Source organism: Balaenoptera musculus, chromosome 11 (genome assembly GCF_009873245.2).
Source record: "Balaenoptera musculus isolate JJ_BM4_2016_0621 chromosome 11, mBalMus1.pri.v3, whole genome shotgun sequence".
Taxonomy (NCBI): Eukaryota; Metazoa; Chordata; class Mammalia; order Artiodactyla; family Balaenopteridae; genus Balaenoptera; species Balaenoptera musculus.
In genome coordinates this window covers 6,893,707-6,913,278 of record NC_045795.1, presented here as the reverse complement: position 1 = coordinate 6,913,278, position 19,572 = coordinate 6,893,707, and the positions used below count along the sequence as shown (strand labels likewise).

The 19,572-nt window shown below is 36.4% G+C and overlaps 1 protein-coding gene across 1 annotated transcript in view; it reads left to right on the top strand.

Annotated features, from left to right (window-relative positions):
- The window catches only part of OFCC1 (orofacial cleft 1 candidate 1), a gene marked incomplete at its 5' end in the record, with an annotated part of 208,283 nt that overhangs the window by 172,981 nt on the left and 15,730 nt on the right, over positions 1-19,572 (top strand). The window contains 3 exons of the mRNA XM_036868623.1: positions 9,155-9,373; positions 11,411-11,663; positions 16,725-16,888. Coding sequence (XP_036724518.1) covers positions 9,155-9,373; positions 11,411-11,663; positions 16,725-16,888 — 636 coding nt within the window. The remainder of the gene's footprint in view (positions 1-9,154; positions 9,374-11,410; positions 11,664-16,724; positions 16,889-19,572) is intronic.

The following is a 19,572-nucleotide window of genomic DNA, read 5'->3' as shown; positions in this document are numbered from 1 at the left end:
GTAGCTTTGTAGTATAGTCTGAAGTCAGGGAGTCTAATTCCTCCAGCTCCGTTTTTTTTCCCTCAAGACTGCTTTGGCTATTCGGGGTCTTTTGTGTCTCCGTACAAATTTTAAGATTTTTGTTCTAGTTCTGTAAAAAATGCCACTGGTAATTTGATAGGGATTGCATTGAATCTGTAGATTGCTTTGGGTAGTATAGCCATTTTCACAATATTGATTCTTTCAATCCAAGAACATGGTATATCTCTCCATCTATTTGTGTCATCTTTGATTTCTTTCATAAATGTCTTACAGTTTTCTGAGTACAGGTCTTTTACCTCCTTAGGTAGGTTTATTCCTAGGTATTTTATTCTTTTTGTTGCAATGGTGAATGGGATTGTTTCCTTAATTTCTCTTTCTGATCTTTCATTGTTAGTGTATAGGAATGCAAGAGATTTCTGTGCATTAATTTTGTATCCTGAAACTTTGCCAAATTCATTGATTAGCTCTAGTAGTTTTCTCGTGGCATCTTTAGGATTCTCTATGTAGAGTATCATGTCATCTGCAAACAGTGACAGTTTTACTTCTTCTTTTCCAATTTGTATTCCTTTTATTTCTTTTTCTCCTCTGATTGCCATGGCTAGGACTTCCAAAACTATGTTGAATAATAGTGGTGAGAGTGGACATCCTTGTCTTGTTCCTGATCTTAGAGGAAATGCTTTCAGTTTTTCACCATTGAGAATGATGTCTGCTGTGGGTTTGTCATATATGGCCTTTATTATGTTGAGGTAGGTTCCCCCTATGCCTACTTTCTGGAGAGTTTTTATCATAAATCGGTGTTGAATTTTGTCAAAAGCTCTTTCTGCATCTATTGAGATGATCATATGGTTTTTCTCCTTCAGTTTGTTAATATGTTTGATCACATTGATTGATCTGCATATATTGAAGAATCCTTGCATCCCTGGGATAAATCCCACTTGATCGTGGTGTATGATCCTTTTAATGTGTTGTTGAATTCTGTTTGCTAGTATTTTGTTGAGGATTTTTGCATCTATATTCGTCAGTGATATTGGTCTGTAATTTTCTTTTTTTGTAGTATCTTTGTCTGGTTTTGGTATCAGGGTGATGATGGACTCATAGAATGAATTTAGGAGTGTTCCTTCCTCTGTAATTTTTTGGAAGAGTTTGAGAAGGATGGGTGTTAGCTCTTCTCTAAATGTTTGATAAAATTCACCTGTGAAGCCATCTGGTGAATGTTGGAAGAATGAATAACAATTTTATCCAAAACATTTTGGTAAATGTGTATGTACAGATACTTTTATGAAACTATTTCCCCCAATGCTTGAAACAATGACAAAGCAATAGCAGATTTGGACATTTTAGAAAACTTTGGTAAAAAAGAAAACTGATGCCATGTATAATTTATATAGATTTATCCAATAATCAGCACATGATTATAGTATTATAATAATTCATTTTTTATTAATGCTGTTTCTTTCCAAATAAGTGCTTCTTTATCTTGACATATTTTTTACCTCATTTTCTTTTAAACAAGATGTCACAGTGAACTTGCCCAAAGAGTTCCTACCAGTCAAATCGTTTAATGATACACTGCTGTGCACTTATGAAACTATTCTCAACTATTCTGCCATTGAGAAAACCTTAATGGTGGTTTTCTCATTTCTTAGTCACCAAACAAATAAGCTGGCATAGCATGGGCTGTATGAATATTGAAATGGGTAAATTCAAGGTATAGGCTAAACTTACTGAATTGGATCATAGTTTTCACCTAAACCATTTGGAAAGCCAGGCATTTAAAACATTTTTTATTTAATAAATGCTTGTTTTTAAGTATCTATTCTGCACAAGGCATGGTGCTAGGACCTGGGGATATAGCAGTGAACAAGAAAGACAGTTCCTGCATTCATGGAGCAAACAGCCATGCTAACTCATTGATGTTAGTGTCAGTTTGCATTTTGACTGAGTTTCCAGTATAACTTCCCAGTATTTGTGAGTGACTTGTAAACCTCCCTCCTGCCAACTCCATCAGCCCCCATATACTCAGAGAAGCATGGATTGTGGAAATATACAGGTTTTGGTATCAGACTGGAAGTAGATTAAAATCTAGATTCTGGTCTTGGTTCTGTCTCTTAAAATCTGTGTGATTTAAAGTAAATAATTTGAACTCTTTTTTAAAAAATTGATGTATAGTAGATTTACAATATTGTGTAAGTTTTAGGTGTACAACAGTGATTCAGTTTTATATATATAATATTCTTTTTTTTTTCCCAATACTTTTCCATTATAGGCTACTGCAAGATACTGAATATAGTTTCCTGTGCTATACAGTAAACCCTTGTTGTTTATCTACTTTATATATGATAGTGTGTATCTGTTAGTCCCATACTCCTAATTTATACCTCCACCCACCCTTCCTCTGTGGTAACCCCAAGTTTGTTTTCTATGTCTGTGAGTTTGTTTCTGTTTTGTAAATAAGTTCATTTGTACTATTTTTTATATTCCACATATAAGGGATATCATATAATATTTGTCTTTCTCTGTTTTGCTTACATCCCTTCGTATGATAATCTCCAGGTCCATCCATGTTGCTGCAAATGGCGTTATTTTATTGTTTTTTATGGCTGAGTAATACTCCATTGTATATATGTATCACACCTTCTTTATCCACTCATCTGTCTTGGCTATTGTAAATAGTGCTGCTATGAACATTGGGGTGCATGTAACTTTTCAAATTAGAATTTTATCTTTCTAGTCCAGAAGTGGAATTACTGGATCATATGGTAACTCTATTTTTAGTTTTTTAAGGAACATCCATACTGTTTTCCATAGTGGTTGAACCAATTAACATTCCCACCAACAGAGTAGGAGGGTTCTCTTCTCCACCCCTCTCCAGCATTTATTATTTGTAAACTTTTTGATGATGGCCATTCTGACCGGTGTGAGGTGATACCTCATTGTAGATTTGATTTCCATTTCTCTAATAATTAGCGATGTTGAGCATCTTTTCATGTGCCTGTTGGCCATCCGCATGTCTTTTTTGATAATCTGAACTTTCTTAGTTCTCATTTTCTCATCTGCAAAATGTATATAGTAACACATGTTATCCAAAGTGCCCCTATAAACTAGCTATTGTATATATATATATTAGAGTGTGTTCAATACATAATAGCTGCCAAAAATTCTCACTTACCTTAAAAACTCTTGTCCATAAACCATTTTTTTTAGGGAAGTAAATGAAAGAGGATGGTATTGTCCAGATTAAGTGATTTGCAGCTATAAGCCAGCATATGGGGAAAAAAATCTCTTCAATGAATTCTTGAGTTTATATTGCTCAATGTCATGATAGCTAATTCCATTTAGAGAAAATTTATATTAACCTAGTGACCAACATTTGTGTAATTTTTTAGGTTTCACATCATTTCCATATACTGTATGTTGATGATGGGTCTCAGCCATGCTGATGGCTCCTTATTACGATGTTGGTGATTTCAAACTAATGTTTCCAGCTCTGATATCTCTTGAACTTCACTTCCATAAGTACAACAGACTATTGGGTAAATTCTCTTGGATATATCATAAGCATTTTCCATATGCAGGTCAATATGAGCTTATTGGGGGTTTTTTGTTTGTTTTTTGTTTTTTTCATTTTTCCCTTTTCCCCCATCAAATTTTTTTTCTCATATGTTCTCCACTCAGTCACCTTTGGATGAGCTACCTGAGCCAGAAACTTTGGGACCACTTTTGAGTCTTTTTTTAAGACCCCATATTCAAACAGTCTCCAAGTCTTGTTAACTGTAAGGCAATATCTCTCAAATCCACCTATTTATCTGTCCCTCCACCTCTCTCACTCCCTTTCCCTCAAGAGGGTTACCACTGGCATTTGGGTGTGTTATGGGTTGAATTGTATCCCCTCAAACAATATGTTGAGGTTCTAAACCCTAGTACCTCAGAATGTGACCTTATCTGGAAGAGGGTCATTGCAGATGTAAGTTAAGATGAGGTGGTCCTAGAGTAGGGTGGGCCTTTTATCCAATATGGTATCCTTACATGTGAAGACACAGACACACAAAACAAAGATCGCCACGTGAAGATGGAGGCAGAGGTTGGATTTATGCTGCCACTAGCCAAGGAATGCCTGGGGCTACCAGAAGCTGAAAGAGGCAAGAAAAGATCTGTCCTCTTCTATGCTCCCTCCTCCCATGCCCAGGGAGAGCATGGCTCTTCCAACACCTTGATTGAGGACTTGTAGCCTCCAGAATTGTGAGAGAATACATTTCTTTTGTTTGAAATCACCCAGATTGTGGTGCCGGTAGCCCTAGGGAACTAATACAGGGTGCAAGAGTTCTTCCTCGTTTGAGGCTCTCAAACATGTTATCCAGAAACGTGTTGCCTTTCGCCACCCTTCATGTCACCGTGACAACCAAGAATATCCACGCCCATATTTCTGAGTGCAACTGTTCTGCTCTCCATTGAGCAGCACGGGGTAGATCATCATCTAACTCGTAATCCTTTCTGCCCCTGAGTCTGGACCCTCTCCACACATTTTCATCTGGCGACTGGAACAATGTTTCTAAACTACAAACATGGTAGCCTTTCCTGTCTCCCTCACCCTAAAATACTTCGTGGGCTGTTAATGGTGGCAGAATAGAGCCCAAACTCCTTTATATGGCACGAGCTGACCAGGTCCCATCATAAGAAGGCCTCTTCTACCTCTTCAGCTTCACCCTCTATCACTACTACTTAGTGATACAAAGACTGTCTTCACCCAGCTCAACTTACTTTCAGTTTTAGAAATGGAAATTTATTCTGAGAATGACCTGTGTGATGGAATGCCCTCCCAGCTTTTCTACCTACACCCTCACTCTCATTTGTCTAATTCCTCTTCACTTGACCGATCTTAAGATTTGGTCATATACAAATTCCTAAGGACTCATTCACTGAAGAAGAGAGCTTAAGAATGCATTCCATGCTTTTTTTTCAAAGCAATCTTGGTCTTTTTTTTTTTTTTTTTTTTACACTGATGGATCATAGAAATCTTGTTTGATTTCAGGTCTCTATAAGGAGTGGGCATAGAAGGGGGATATATGTGTGTCATATGAAATGTGGCTGAAGTTCAGAGAAATAGGTTTCATTTAATAGCTGAATACTGGATGACCTCACCATTCTTCTCACCCTCTGGCAGCTCACCCCGTGAGCGATAGAGGAGCCGCCTGCACGAATGGAGGAGTAGCTGCTGGCCTCAATGTAATTTTGCAATGATCTGTGTGCTCTATGGCTGCCTTCATAACCAACAAATCAATTCCCACTATACGTATTACACACCCCAGTGGCAGAGCCCATTTATTATCCTTTTGATGATCATACTCTTTGTACATAACCAAGAAAGATTACAGAGGAAGGAAAGAACAGTTGAAATGTGGATGAAGATATTGTACTATGGCATTGCATTTCATAGTGTGTCTTGCATGTATACAAGAATGAAAAAGACGCTTTCTTTCAAGACAATTTGGAAACATGGATGCAGAATTGTCCTTTGAATGAAATCTGTTTTAAGAACAATATATGGAGAGAGCATTGTGATGCAGTTTTATATCGGTGCACATTTAGATTTCAGGTGCAAGTTCAAAATGATTAGGAGAGAAGGACTCAGATTTTCTCGTCATTTGGGAGTTGTTTATAAGGCTATACTTGACTAGCTGTGTTCGACTAATGAGCTTTTTGATACATCCTTTTACTTGGCATCATCTTTCATCAACTGATTCTTTTATTAATTTCTAACTTTGCAGTATACAGTTTTTTAAACTCTAAGTGATTGATGCCAAGGTTTTCCTAATTCTTTAAATCCAGATGCTGTAGTTACTATTGTTAAACGAACAAATAAAAACAAATACTGAATTGTGTTGACCAGGTGCAAGAAAATTGAATATTTTGAATTAGATATAAATGGTACACAGTGAATTTCTGGTGTTATTTACCCTAAATCAAACATCCCATAAACAAATAACGTGGATCTGAATGTGGATGGGAAACATTTTATCAGTGAAACTAATGGTAAAAGTATGACTTGATAGTGGGTTCTGTGCATAAATATTTAAGCTGCTTAGTCAATAGATGAAAAGAACAGTGGAAAATTCCAAAGGTCAAAGAAGCTACTGTCTTTTCTGTTTTGCATCATTTGAGATTTTCCAGTTTTTTGCTAACAACACAATGCCAAATCTGTGTTTGATTTTGTCTTCTCTTTGAAGAGGCAAAACAGTGACAGAATAATTAACTGAAGAGGAGATCATGCACAGAATATTTTCCTTTAGCAGTGTAGAAAGTCCTGGGTTTCATTTCACATGATGGTAAACGTAGTAAAGTATTCTGGAATCCTTCTTTAAGAGAGTCAGTCTCCTGACAATTTTACCGTTGGTAAACCAAAGCCTCTTGGGGGTCTGTTTCCTGTTTAACTATTCCTCATTTGAGTAACTGAAAAGTATGCTTAGTAGAAAGCCGGCACATGGTTTTCAGTTAGATGATGCTCTACACCTTTATGCAAAAATACACACAAGAACAACTAAAATAAATTGTCAATGTCAAGTTCAGTACCTTATTAGCCCTGTGCAGACCAAAAGGCTAAAGTCATGGATTGGTATTTTAAAGGGAATAATGGGTTTTCTTTTACTTAGTGTTGTTAGTTTTTTGTTTTTCTTCTTTTTCCCTCCCAAAGACTCTTGTTTCTATTATTTAGCTTCTTTTGGTGATACAATGTCATTATGTTTGGTAGTCTTCAGAGAGAGATGAGTTTTTGTATATAAAATCTTTGGAATCTGTCTATGAATTCCATTCCTGTTAATGTTCCTACAATGCCTTGAACTGCTGTGGTTAGTCACTAAGCCACTGAACTACTTACTATGGTACCAGCTTCTCCTTTGGTAACGTGTTTATAATCAAGACTATTTTTGGTTGAGGAATTTGCTGAATTATTCTAGAATAGAATTAGACAAATTAATCCGGGAACTTGGAGCCTAGTTCTTATAAAGATCAATTACTGGTTTAATAAAACCGACATTTTATTAAACCCATGATAGTATATACCAATGATATTTACGGTTTTAATTAAATAACAAATATATGCATGTCCATGTTTAAATCTCTTTAAAAAAAAGAACCATATAATCATTTAGACAGATCTCATACATTTCTTGGGCTTGATGGAAAGCCAGCTTATTTCAAAGTAGCTCTGCTAAATATGGGAAGACAAAATGAGGGAGAAGCAGATTATTGAGTGTTTATTATTTTGTGATATTAGCCCAGGAATAGCTCTGTTCATAGTGTTTTATATCTGTTAACTGAGTTGTCATACTGACCCTGGAATATTGGTACTATTCTCATCTCCCTTTTCCATATGAGGAAACAAAGGCGTAGAAAGGAATTTCATACCCAGACAGTCAGATTCTAGAGCTTGTGCTTCAGTCACTAAGCTGTGGTAACTCTACTGAATACTCACTGCACGTAGTCATGGGAATGGATGGGGAATGAGTTCTGTCCCTACAGATGTTTTCAGATAGCCTCTTCATCTTTTTTCTTACAAACTGTTATTTTATTTTATTTTAGCTTTTTTCTTTGAACAGCTTTATTGAGATATATAATTCATTCACCTATTTAAAGTGTACAATTTAAAGTTTTTAGGATATTCACACTAGTGCAACCATCACCAGAGTCAACTTTACAATATCACCCCCAAAAGAAACACAGTACCCATGAACACTGATGATTCTTTCTGCTTCAGGCCCCAACCCCTCCTTGTTTTTTTTTTGCAAACAATTTTAGAAACTTTGAGAACATCTCTTGCCATCAACACAAAACAGAGAGAGGAAACCAGAGCTAAATCAGAATAATTGTATGTAGCTCTTTCATGTTTAGTTTCAACAGAAAATGTCAGTATTGTGTTAAAGAATACAAGAGTTCTTAAGTTTTGAATTCTTATTCATATGTTTTTAGTGGTATGTTAATCACTCATTTCAATTTTCAACCTGAAATAGTTAACTTTGAACAAATTATATGCCAATAATTAAATCTAATCTTAATAAAGAGGGATCATTGTGAGTAGGTGAGGTAAGCAGGACTATGGTATAGATTTTAAAGATTTAAAAAAGTTTATTGTTTATAATAATTTATTTCCATATTTCTTTAAAAAATGTAACACACACATAACATAAAATTTACCATGTTTTTTTACTTTATTTTATTTTTTAAAAAATTTATCATCTTAACCATTTTAAGTGTACAGTTCAGTTGTGTTAAGCGTATTCACATTGTGGTGCAACCCATTTCCACAACTTTTTCATCTTGTAAAACTGAAACTCTGTACCATTAAATAGCTCCCCATTTCCTCTTCTCCCAGATCCTGGCAACCACCATTCTACTTTCTGTGTCTCTGAATTTGACTCCTCTGGGCACCTCCTATAAGTGGAATCACACAATATTTGTCTTTTTATGACTGGCTGACTTCATTTAGCGATAATGTCCTCAAGGTTCATCCATGTTGTAGCATGGGGCAGAATTTCCTTCCTTTTTTTTTTTTTTTTTTCCTTCCTTTTAAGGCTAATAATATTCCACTTGATGGACAGTTAGGCTTTTTCCACCTTTTGGTTATTAGGAATAATGCTGCTATGAACATAGGTGTACGAATATCTGTTTGGGATCCTGCTTTGAATTCTTTTGGATAAATACCCAGAAGGAGTATTGCTGGATCATACAGTAGTTGTATTTTCTAATTTTTTGAGGGCCTGCCATACTGTTTTCCATAACAATTATATCATTTTACATTCCCACCAACAGTGCATAAGAGTTCCAATTTTTCCACATTCTCATCAACACTTGTTATTTTCTGGCTTTTTTTGGTTTTTCTTTTTGATAGTAACCATTTTAATAGGTATGAGGAGATATCTCCTAGTGGTTTTGATTTGCATTTCCACATCCATGTATTTTTATGTTCCCCTTTAGTAATCCATTATAGCAAAAAGGAACATAGCTAGTTTGAGTCCCAGGTAGCTCAGAGGTAATTTCATTCAATTTTACTTTCACTATGTCTTTATTATTATTCTCAAAATATAACCAACTTTTGGTTGTATTTAAGCTCAGAATTTATCTATTATTTCTTTGTTTGTAGCTGTTCTTCAGTAGCTGATAGTACTGGATCTGGAGAATTCTTCAAGCATCTCTATTTTGTGCTGGCATCAGTGTTTTCAGAACTTCAGTTCGCTCAATGGCAAAGCCAGGGCTTCTGGTACATTATCTTGCTGACGGCTTCTCTCTGGTTCCTGCGGCTCTACCTGCATTACCTCAGCCAGTGGCTTTTCCTCCAGGCCATTTCAATTCCTGTTACAAAGTGAGTGCTTTCCCGACAGTCAAAGGAATGCATTTTCATCTTGAGAGGCCAAATGAAAGTAAAAAACTCCTCTCCCGTCCATTTACCATAAGACCTAAAATGCAGGTATGATTTGAGAAGACAGAAATGTCTTTATCTAGGAGCAAGAATGTCTATTACAGTTATATTCTCATTTTGGGCCTGTATATACAAATACTTAACTGGTACATCAATATTTATTTAAAATTTAGCAGATTCAAATATGTTCTAATATCTGAGCAGAATCCAAAAAGGAATTTAGCAACAATATTTTATCCTATTTTGATTTTATCAGAGTGACTTAGGCTGAAGGTATTTTAGAAGTAATATAAGTATGATTTATTACCTATACTCAGAGAAGCAAAGATTGCTTCTTCTGCAAAATGATTGAATTCAAACAATTACTGAACTCAAGCCCAGGCAGCTTTCTGGGCCATTATCCTCTGGAAAAAGATGACACTTTAAAGGTTATCTCTCCATAAACATGATTCCAGAGACACTATAGATAGACCAACAGATAGATATCAATACAAGTCAAATTCATTTTCTCAAATGTAGATGGTACAGATAAAAATAAAGATGTGTGTATATTTTCAATTAAGAAGGTTGCAAACTATTTTAAGATACTTTGAGAAGAAATATGTGTGTGTTATACGTACACACATACAGTTTTTGATCATCTTTTGTAATTAAATCACAAATATCTGAATATATTATAGAATATGCAACTTTAAATATACTAAATAACTGTATCTCCATGGCAGAATTTTATATAGCTGTTATATTCCTTTCTTCCCTTCTTTTTTTTTTTCCTCTTTCTTTTTTTCTTTCTTTTGTGTGAGAGTTTCTAAAGCAGAAAGGATAAATATCATATGCTTGGGCTAGTTGCTTTTTGCTATTTGCTCTCTTACTTCTTCAATAGAAAAGGAAGCTCTATCTTTATTGGTTGTTAATGAAATGAGACTGCAAAAAAATATCCTGGTAGCTCAGCTTATTCAATTTCTTAAGCAACAGAGGACCTAATACGTTAGGATGTTTTGTTGACTATTGCCTAGTTCCGCAGGCTCGAATCATACATTAGCTCCATGTCACATTGTAGTTAGGAGACATGACAATAGCTACAGCAACAGTGAGCATTTTTTTCTGCTTTTACTCTGTTAGGTCCTCTGCTAAGAAATGTATACACCTTATTTTATCTGATATTCACAACAGCCTAAGAACAAAGCATAAAAACTGCCTTCAGAGCAAAGGTCAAGGAATGGAATAAATGAAGAACTCTTTTTAGTAGAGAGCTGATAAGCTGATAAGAACTCTTTTTAGTAGAGAGCTGAGATACACAAGCAGGATTAACTACAAAATAACTTTACAAGGCTGAAACACAGGGGAGGGAAAAATTAGAGTCAATGAAGGCTCACTTTGCATGGAAAGAGGGGGTGCCACAGCCTGGGTGAAGGCTGCTTGAATTACTGGGCTCACCTTGGATTCAAGCCTTAGGTCAAGTTGTCCCTTTAGATGTTTTTGCTGTCAGCAGTGTTGTTGTTGTATTTAGGGGGTCTAGCTAGAGGAATCACAAACAAAATTAATCAGTGATGTCAAAATTCTGGAGAATTATGAGATTTATTTATATTTCTGATTTCTGTTAGAGATTGAGTCATTACTAAGTCCACTGATATACTTTGCATTTCAAATAGCCTATTAATGAGTATGTGTGACCTGCCGGGCAGCGCTTAGTCTAAAGAATGCTCTGCTCAGTGGATCAAAATGATATCCTTTCTATGATGGCATGTGAAATTTACAAGAACAATGAACAAGGTAGAATTTGCCTTTTCCTCAAAAGTGAGCTGTTGAGGAGTTTCTAAGGAAAAGATGAAGACCTCTAACAATTTTGGGGTACTATTAAGTGTCAAATTTTCTCTACAAAAAAGAGAAAGCATTTCGTTCTCTAAAGTGTTTTGTATATGCAGCATTTTATAGAATTCTCCTCCTTTGCACACGTGTGATTGCTTTGTTTTCCCATAGATTCCATTTTTCCCCGCTCACGGTTGAGCTCTGCTACCCAACCTCTTTACTTCGCATCGGAGAAGAGTTGCTTGTGGTTGTGATGGGGCCTTTAATGCTGAACGCAATGGTACTTCCCTTGGTTCTGATCAGATGGGGCTGTCAGGTACTGTTTGCCTTCTGCCCTGATGTCCTGTCAAAGTTAATCATCACCATGGGACTATGGACAGTTCTGGACCCACTGGCAGTGTTTATTGTGGATACTGTCCTGGGGGTAAGTCAAGTAAAATAATCGGGATATGAGTCCTTGACATAGAATGTAACGTTAGTGCACAAATCAGTTGACACGGGAAGTTTCAATAGTCATGTACAATTCAATATTCATCTTAAATTGAAGTTATTCATTTTTTCTCATAATAAAAAATTGTGGATGTCTAATATAATCATTTTAAGTGTAATTTTAGCTATGTTAAAGAAACACTTCCAAAATAGGTAGAAAATAATGTTGGAGATCAAATCCAAACTAATTGATACATTTTCAAAATTATTACAAAGAAGCTTTCTTTTGTAACATTTTTGGTAACTTTTTTTAATATTAAGGATTTTCACAGCCAAACTTTATAAAAAAGTAATCGTGCAATAGTTCCTTTAATTGGTTAGGTTATTTATTTCTTTTTGATGTAATACTCTTTCATAAAAGATATACTCAAGAAGAAGAATAAGAGTTTTTAAACATTTCTAAGTAATAAATAATTTAAAAAATTACTCCTTAGGCATTTACTTTGACATTTGTGATGTTTATGAAATGACAAAATGGTGCATCTTCACTCTAAAATATATAGTTTTAGGATTTCAAAATTAAGAATGATGCACTAACATATGATTATGTATAAAAATGCTAATAATGATTCTAAATCAAATATTCATTTGTAAAATTATCTAAATTTATGTAATAATATTCCTTAACTGGTGTAGTTCTCCTTTTAAGAAGAAAGGTTTCCAACTGCTATATATGTGTTTAGACTATATTCACTGTGCCTAGCAGATCATAGGGATGGGATTTTTGATGGACTCTGCTTATTAACAGTATTTGAAATGGGTTCTACCATTAATCACGTGCTCTTAGAACTGAAGACCAAATTGCTGTCCACTCCGCACCCGTGAAAATGCGGTGCTGTGGTAGGCAGTTAGGATCAGCAAAGCCTGCTACTCTTTTATTTCTATCTCTCAGGCCGTGCTACGCTACAAGAGTGTGTCTCCAACTTTAATGTGCTTGCAAGTTACCTGGAGATCTTATCAAAATACAAATTCTGATTCAGCAGGTGGGGCCTGAAATTCTGCGTTTTAACAGACTCCTAGATGTTGCCAAGGATGCTGGTTCCATGGACCAGATCACACTGTGACAAGGTGATAGACCCTCTACTGAGAAGGTGTCTCCCTTCCCTTGGCTGTTTGCTAGGCTGGCTTTCACTTGCTCAAGGCTCCTGGGCTGCTCTCAACAAGACTGGGGTCCTTGATGTACTGAGTCCACTAATGACTTTTTAGGCCTTGTGTGAGAATTCTGCCTTTTTATTTCGGGGTGGAATGACCTCTGCTTAGAACCTGCAGACAAATGTGACAGTTGACCCTGCAGCCATGTAGGTCATTTTAATATTATCAAAACAAACTAAAAGCAGTGAACGTCGAGCCTACCAATGTACCTAGTTTCTAGTCTCCCTGCCAAGGAAAGCTTGTCAGTGCTTGGAAGGCTTATTTTCAAGTTCTAGCCTGTGACCACCCTTGAAGCCTCAGTACCATGGACCACCTTGATGACAGGTCAGAAGAGGGAGCCTTGTCCGTCAGAAGTGGTCGTGTCTTCTACCCCATCCTAAGTTCCTTTAATCCTCTGATTAGACTCCAGGTTCGTAAGGACAAGACTGTGCCGTCAAGGTTTGTTGAGCAGGAGATGTAGAGAGGGATGCTGTCCGCATTCCAGTAGGACCATAGCCCATGGCCTCTCACAGTTCCTCCCGGGGCCAGTCTGGTCCTATTGCAACACCACATGGGAAGCCATCTGAGGAAGATGAGCCACTGTCCTTTATGGTCTTCTGAGGTCTCCTCATAAGGAAAGTCTGCAGCTCTCCTGGAATGGCTTTCCTTCTTCTAGACGGGTCCCCTAGAGAGATTACTAGCTGAATAGTCCACTGTATCAAAGGCAGCTGACAAAATGAGCTGTCTTAATTTACCCTGGGGCCTCTGATGTCATCTACAGGAAAGTAGCCTCCAGTAGGGCCATCTCCGAACCAGTTCAGAAGTCTGTAACCTGATGGAAGCTGACTTGGATTCTAATAGATGAGTGTAACACCCATATCTTTCTCCACTTGGAAAGAAAAGCTTGACGGCTCGTTCCCAATCTGCACAATTATTGATCTCTAGTTAGAACCCATCATGTTTCATTGCCAATGACATCCACTTTTGCTGTCTTTAAGAAAACTCGAAAGCTGCATGTGATGCACAGATCAGCAGCATTGGAGTCCATACTTGGATACTCTCACCAATTGAATAAAAAGATGTGTTCTAACATGCTCTACGGTGATAAACAGCACCCTGGAGTTTGAGAAGAACTGCTCTAAAGCAGTGGTTCTCAAAATTAGGTCCCTGGACCAACAGCATTAGTTTCACCTGGGAACTTAACAGAAATGCAGAATCTCAGGCCCTGTACCTCACTCACTCTTGAGGCAAGAACTCTGGGAATGGGGCCAGCCTCTGAAGGGGCTTCGGGTTTTAACAAGACTTCCAGGTGATTTTCCTGCTTATTAAAGTTGGAGAGCTACAGCTCCACATGGCGTCATGGTTATCGTAGTTTCAACGTCACTAATGAAATTCAGGTTGCCCGAGTTCATACCTCCAATCCTTTCAGCACTTCCTTCTAGCAGGTAAAGCTCAGAATCATCTGTGTTTGATCGCAGTTGGCCGGTCAGGAGAGATGCTACCTAATTTCACTAAAAATTTTTGTCTTGGATCCATTTTTTTCATGGAACTCTAAAGGATATATGGCAGGTGGAATGATTTGAGGCTGAAGCATTGATTGGCTCTTGATGTTGCTGATAAGAGTTTGCCTGTCTCTCAGTTTGCTGGTTCAGAGGTTGGCAATGCATTCCCCTGACCCCCATCCATGATACTATGCTCAGTAATTCCATTGGGTTCATAAATTCATTCTCTCACTGAGCCTTTGTCTAGATAAAAAGTAGGGAAAAGATTTGCTGTTGAATATTTTAATTGATCAGTGTGTATTTACTCTCTGCACAGGATTTTAAAAGATATAGAATAGATATGGCATCATTCCTTCCCTCAGTAGAGACAGAGAGATAAAGAACAAAGATCAAACAAAGGTAGAATGCAAGGATTTTCACTCAGCAGATGTCTTGTACATCCATTAGTAGTGACTGTGGAGTAATAGAAAGAACTATTCTGGCCCCAACTCAGCCATTTGTCAGCGATATGGCATTGGATCAGTCAACCTCTCCAGTCTTCAATTTCCTCAATGAATTACAAAACAGGAAGAATACCCATAAATAGTAACACCTACCTTACTCATTTCACAGTTTGCTGAGAGAGTCAAATGAGAGACCATCTGGGAAGAAACTGGAAAATCTAAGGCATCATACATATAAAACAAACCAGCAGGAGGATTATAATGAAGTGATGATACTTATGCTCTGTGAATGATACGCGATGTAACCACCACTGCCCCAGTGGTCCAAGCAGGAACTTACAATCTAGTTGCGGAATCAAAATATTCAGTGTGTGATCAATACCATTTGGGAGGTGCATGGCTCATTCCCTTATATCCTTCAGGTCTTTGCTCAAATAACACCTTTTCGGTGATACCTTTTCTGATCAAAATGTTTAATAACACAGCTCATTGCTCCTATACGTTTTTCCTGCTTTACAGTTTTCCTCAAAATATCATTCTCTAATATACCATGTATGTTACTTCATCTTACTTACATGTTTACTGTCATTTGCTTTCCACCCCTATCCCCACTTCAATGTAAGTTCCGAGAAGGTAGGGCTTTTGTATACTCTTATTCACTCGTTTATCTTCAGAGCTTAATGATGCTTAGTAGGCATTCAATACCATACGTGTGGGTCAGATGAATGATTAGCAGCTATTGATTAGATTATGTTATCAGCATCAAACATATATCATTTTTTTTGTCTGTTTCATCAGCGAATCCCATGTCTATGTCTTTAGTTTTCAAAAAGCAGCAGAAGGTAAGATATGGAATAGGAGAAATACATGGTAACCCTTACAGATCTGCTGCCTAAAATCCTAGCAACAAGCTCACATTTTGCACGGTAAACCGATTAACAAGTACAGAGCATAAAAATGAAAGTTCTGAAGTGGTGATGGAAGAAGCAGTCGAGAGTCAGAACATCTGAATTCTATCACTGCCCAATCACTAACAGATATTTTGGTGTAGGGAAAATACACATTAACCTCTCTAGGGTTCTGTTTTTATCTGTACCTGTGTACTGTGGATTAGTTTTAAACGTGCCCTACTAAGCTATATTTATATAATTGTCAGTTTAAAAAGTAGAGAAATTCTTCTTTCTCTCTTACATTGGGGACAAAAATACCTTATTTACATTTATATGGCATATGACTTACACTTGAGATCATGAGAGTCATAATTAAAGAACATTCATATTTTATAAATTCAAAGGTCAAAGATGTCATATGACAATGTCTTAGGTACATAGCATTTTATATTTGCTTTTAAAGACCTCATTGCCTTGTATTTATTTCTAACCCAACATATAATATGGTTTTCCTTGTCTAAAATAAAGACTTATTATTAAATTGACCTAATGTAAACTTTGGTTTTCAAGATCACATTAAGTAGCCTGATAACTTTTATAAGTTTCTAAAATAAGCCATCTATTTCATGCATAGAACAAATTAAATTCCTTTCAAATCTGCTTCAGAGAGAAAAGAATCTTTCTACCATCATATTTAATTTCTTCATATCTTGTGCTCATTAAATTCAGAAGTTAATAGTACATAAATAAAACATGGCTTTTACTTTATAGATTGCATGTAGAGTGCACACATTCAAACGCCTATAGGGAAAATGAGAAAATCCTGGGAAACCAACCATGCAAATCCACTCTTTTTCTTTTTCTTCCTGCAGCTGAAGATCTGATATCTTCAGCACCTTGAAAATGTAATTTAAAAACAAATTATACTCTCAGATGGTCTTTGTGTATTTAAATTAATCTAACTTGATGATCAGTGTTTTCACCCTTATTTTATTTATTTATTTATTTAATTTGTATCTTCTTTTGTCAGCGGCTTTCACATGATGGGGAGACTCCTGTAGCTGATGCAGCAAAGCTGTACTGGATGTTTGAAAAAACCATGCAGTCAGGAATCCTTGGTGTGGTGCTCACGGTGCTACTTTACGTGCTCCTGTTCATCATTTCATCTTTGATTTTATATTTGTATTGTCTCAGGTAAGGTGTTTCAGTGCTTCCATTCCTCAGAGGGTTCAGCCTCCAGTCTTGTTGTTCTATGACTGGGCTGTGAGAAGATAGTTGAAGAAGTTAGAACCACGTCTCCACATCAAAGGCAGAAATCTCTTTCTTGTGTGTTTACTGTTATGAAGACCAGCCAGGAAATTATTTCTTTTGGAGAAATTTTTTCTCCATTATAGGAAGAACTAATTTTGCTCTAAATCATTATACTTGTCTCTTCAAACTAAGGACCTACAGGAAACAAGGAGTAATACACAATGATACACAATGACATTCTGGGAAATTTCCTGGAAAGCTTGTCTAAACTTCTCTTTTCTTCATTCTTCTAACCCACTTTCTCCCCTCTCTCCCCACCCCTGCCAAAATCACCACTAGGAGAATCCTCCTTCAACTTTGATCCTGAATATCATTGAGTATGGCTTGACAGGTCATTAATTTAACAAGCAAAATATGTGGGTGAAGGAAAACAAGAAAAGTAACAAATATAAGGCAGTATAAAAAGTGCTAGGAAGACTTTTCACTCTGTTGATGGTTTCCTTTGCTGTGCAGAAGCTTTTTATTTGGATACAGTCCCACTTGTCCTAATTTATTTTTGTTGCCTGTGCTTTTTAAAAGTCATTTTTATATCCATGAAATTATTGCCAAAACCAATGTCATGAAGCTTTCCTCCTATATTTTTTTAAAAGAAATTTTGCAGTTTCAGGTCTTATACTTGTCTTTACTCTATTTTGAGTTGATTTTTGTGGATGGTTTTATATAAGGGTTATTTTTTTGCATGTGGATATCCAGTTTTCCTAACACCATTTGTTGAAGAAACCATCCTTTTCTCATTGTGTATTCTTGGTACCTTGTTAAAGATCAGTTGATGAGCATGCATTTATTTCTGGACTCTCTAGTCTGTTCTGTTGTTCTATTGTATGTATTTTTGCCAGTACCATACAGTTTTCATTACTGTAGCTTTGTAATATAATCCAGCAATTCCACTTCTGGAGATTTATTCAAAAAATTGAAATCAGGATCTCAAAGAAATATTAGCACTCCCATTTTTATTGCAGCACTATTCACAATAGCCAAGCTGTAGAGACAACTTAAATGTCCATTAGCAGATGAAAGGGGAAAAAATGTGGTATATATTTACAATGGAATACTGTTCAGCCTTAAAAAAGAAAGGAATCCTGAATTATGTAACAACATGGATGAATCTTGAGGACATTATGCTAAGTGAAATAAGCCAGTCATCAAAGGACAAATACTGCATGATTCCACTTAAATGAGATATCTAAAAAAGCAAAGTCACAGAAGCAGAGAGTAGAATAATGGTTGTCAAAGGCTGAGGAAAGGAAGAAATAGGAAGTTGCTATTCAACAGACATAAAGTTTCAGTTATGCAATATGATTAAGTTTTAGAGATACAATACTGTGCCTATAATTAACAATACTATACTGTGCACTAAAAAAATTATTAAGAGGGTAGATTTCATGCTAAGTATTTTACATAATTTAAAAAAAAGTGCTAGGAAGAGGTCAACATAGGAGTCTCTGGGAGCATAGAGGAAAGGAACCAACCCAGGTCTGGAGGTGCATAGGGACAGAAGCCAAGTGCTTCGGTTGAAATATAACACTTGAATAAGTTTTGAAGGTTTAATATAATTTAGCTAGAAGAAAAACAAGAAAGTTTACAGGTGAAGGAAAGAGGTATAAGAACATGTTGTTATGAGAAAATATATTTGTCAAATCAAAAGTATTTTAATATGGCTGGAGTATAGGATATAGGGTGAGGGCAGTTGGCTGAGTTGAAATTAGAAATGTAGTCAAGGACCAAGTGAGAAAAGTCTTGAATATTGTGTTCTGGAGCTTGAATTTGTTCTAATAATAAAGTGCAAATATTGAAAGATTTTAAATGTCTTTAATTTTAGGAAGATCACTCTGCTCATAGAAAAGAAGATGAGATTTAATAGTGACCAGGTTGAAAGCAGGAACGTCTAGTTAGAAAGCCATCTTAATAGTTTAGGCAAAGAGTGTCAAAAGCCTTAACTAAAGAGAATGAATGACACAGGAAATAGACAGTTGAGCCATATCTAAGAAATGGTTAAGTGACCCAGTATAACTACTGGGCTCATTGGAAGGTGAAGGAAAGGATAACATTTAGTAGAACCTTAAGTTTTGGAGTTGGGCAGATGGGTGGATGACTGTAGCATTCCTAGAGATAGGACACAGAGAGTAAACATTTAGAGGAGATAATGGGTTAAATTTTCCCTCAGATTGACCTTGAGATATCTTTGATATTGACAAGGGAAAATATATCATAAGACGTTAGTATAGATGAGTATAGAGCTCAGAGAAAACAGTATAGACTACAGATTTGGGTGGAGGAAGCCTTGAGTTTCATTGCTTTGTAGGGTAGAGGCTAGATTGCAGTGGGCTGAGTGAAGGACACGGAGTCAAGACTTTCCGCCAATTCTTTTCACAAAACCATTATGCAAATGGAGAGTGGTTGGAAAAAAATTTTTTAAAAAGAGTGGCTTTTAATATGGGTGTGGTTTGAATATATTAACATGCATAGATGAAAATTCTAAAAGAAGGAGAAATATGGAAGATGTCTAAGCAAGGGAGGATGATTGATTGAGCAAGGTCTCTGAAGACCCGAGGTTGAGTACATGTGAT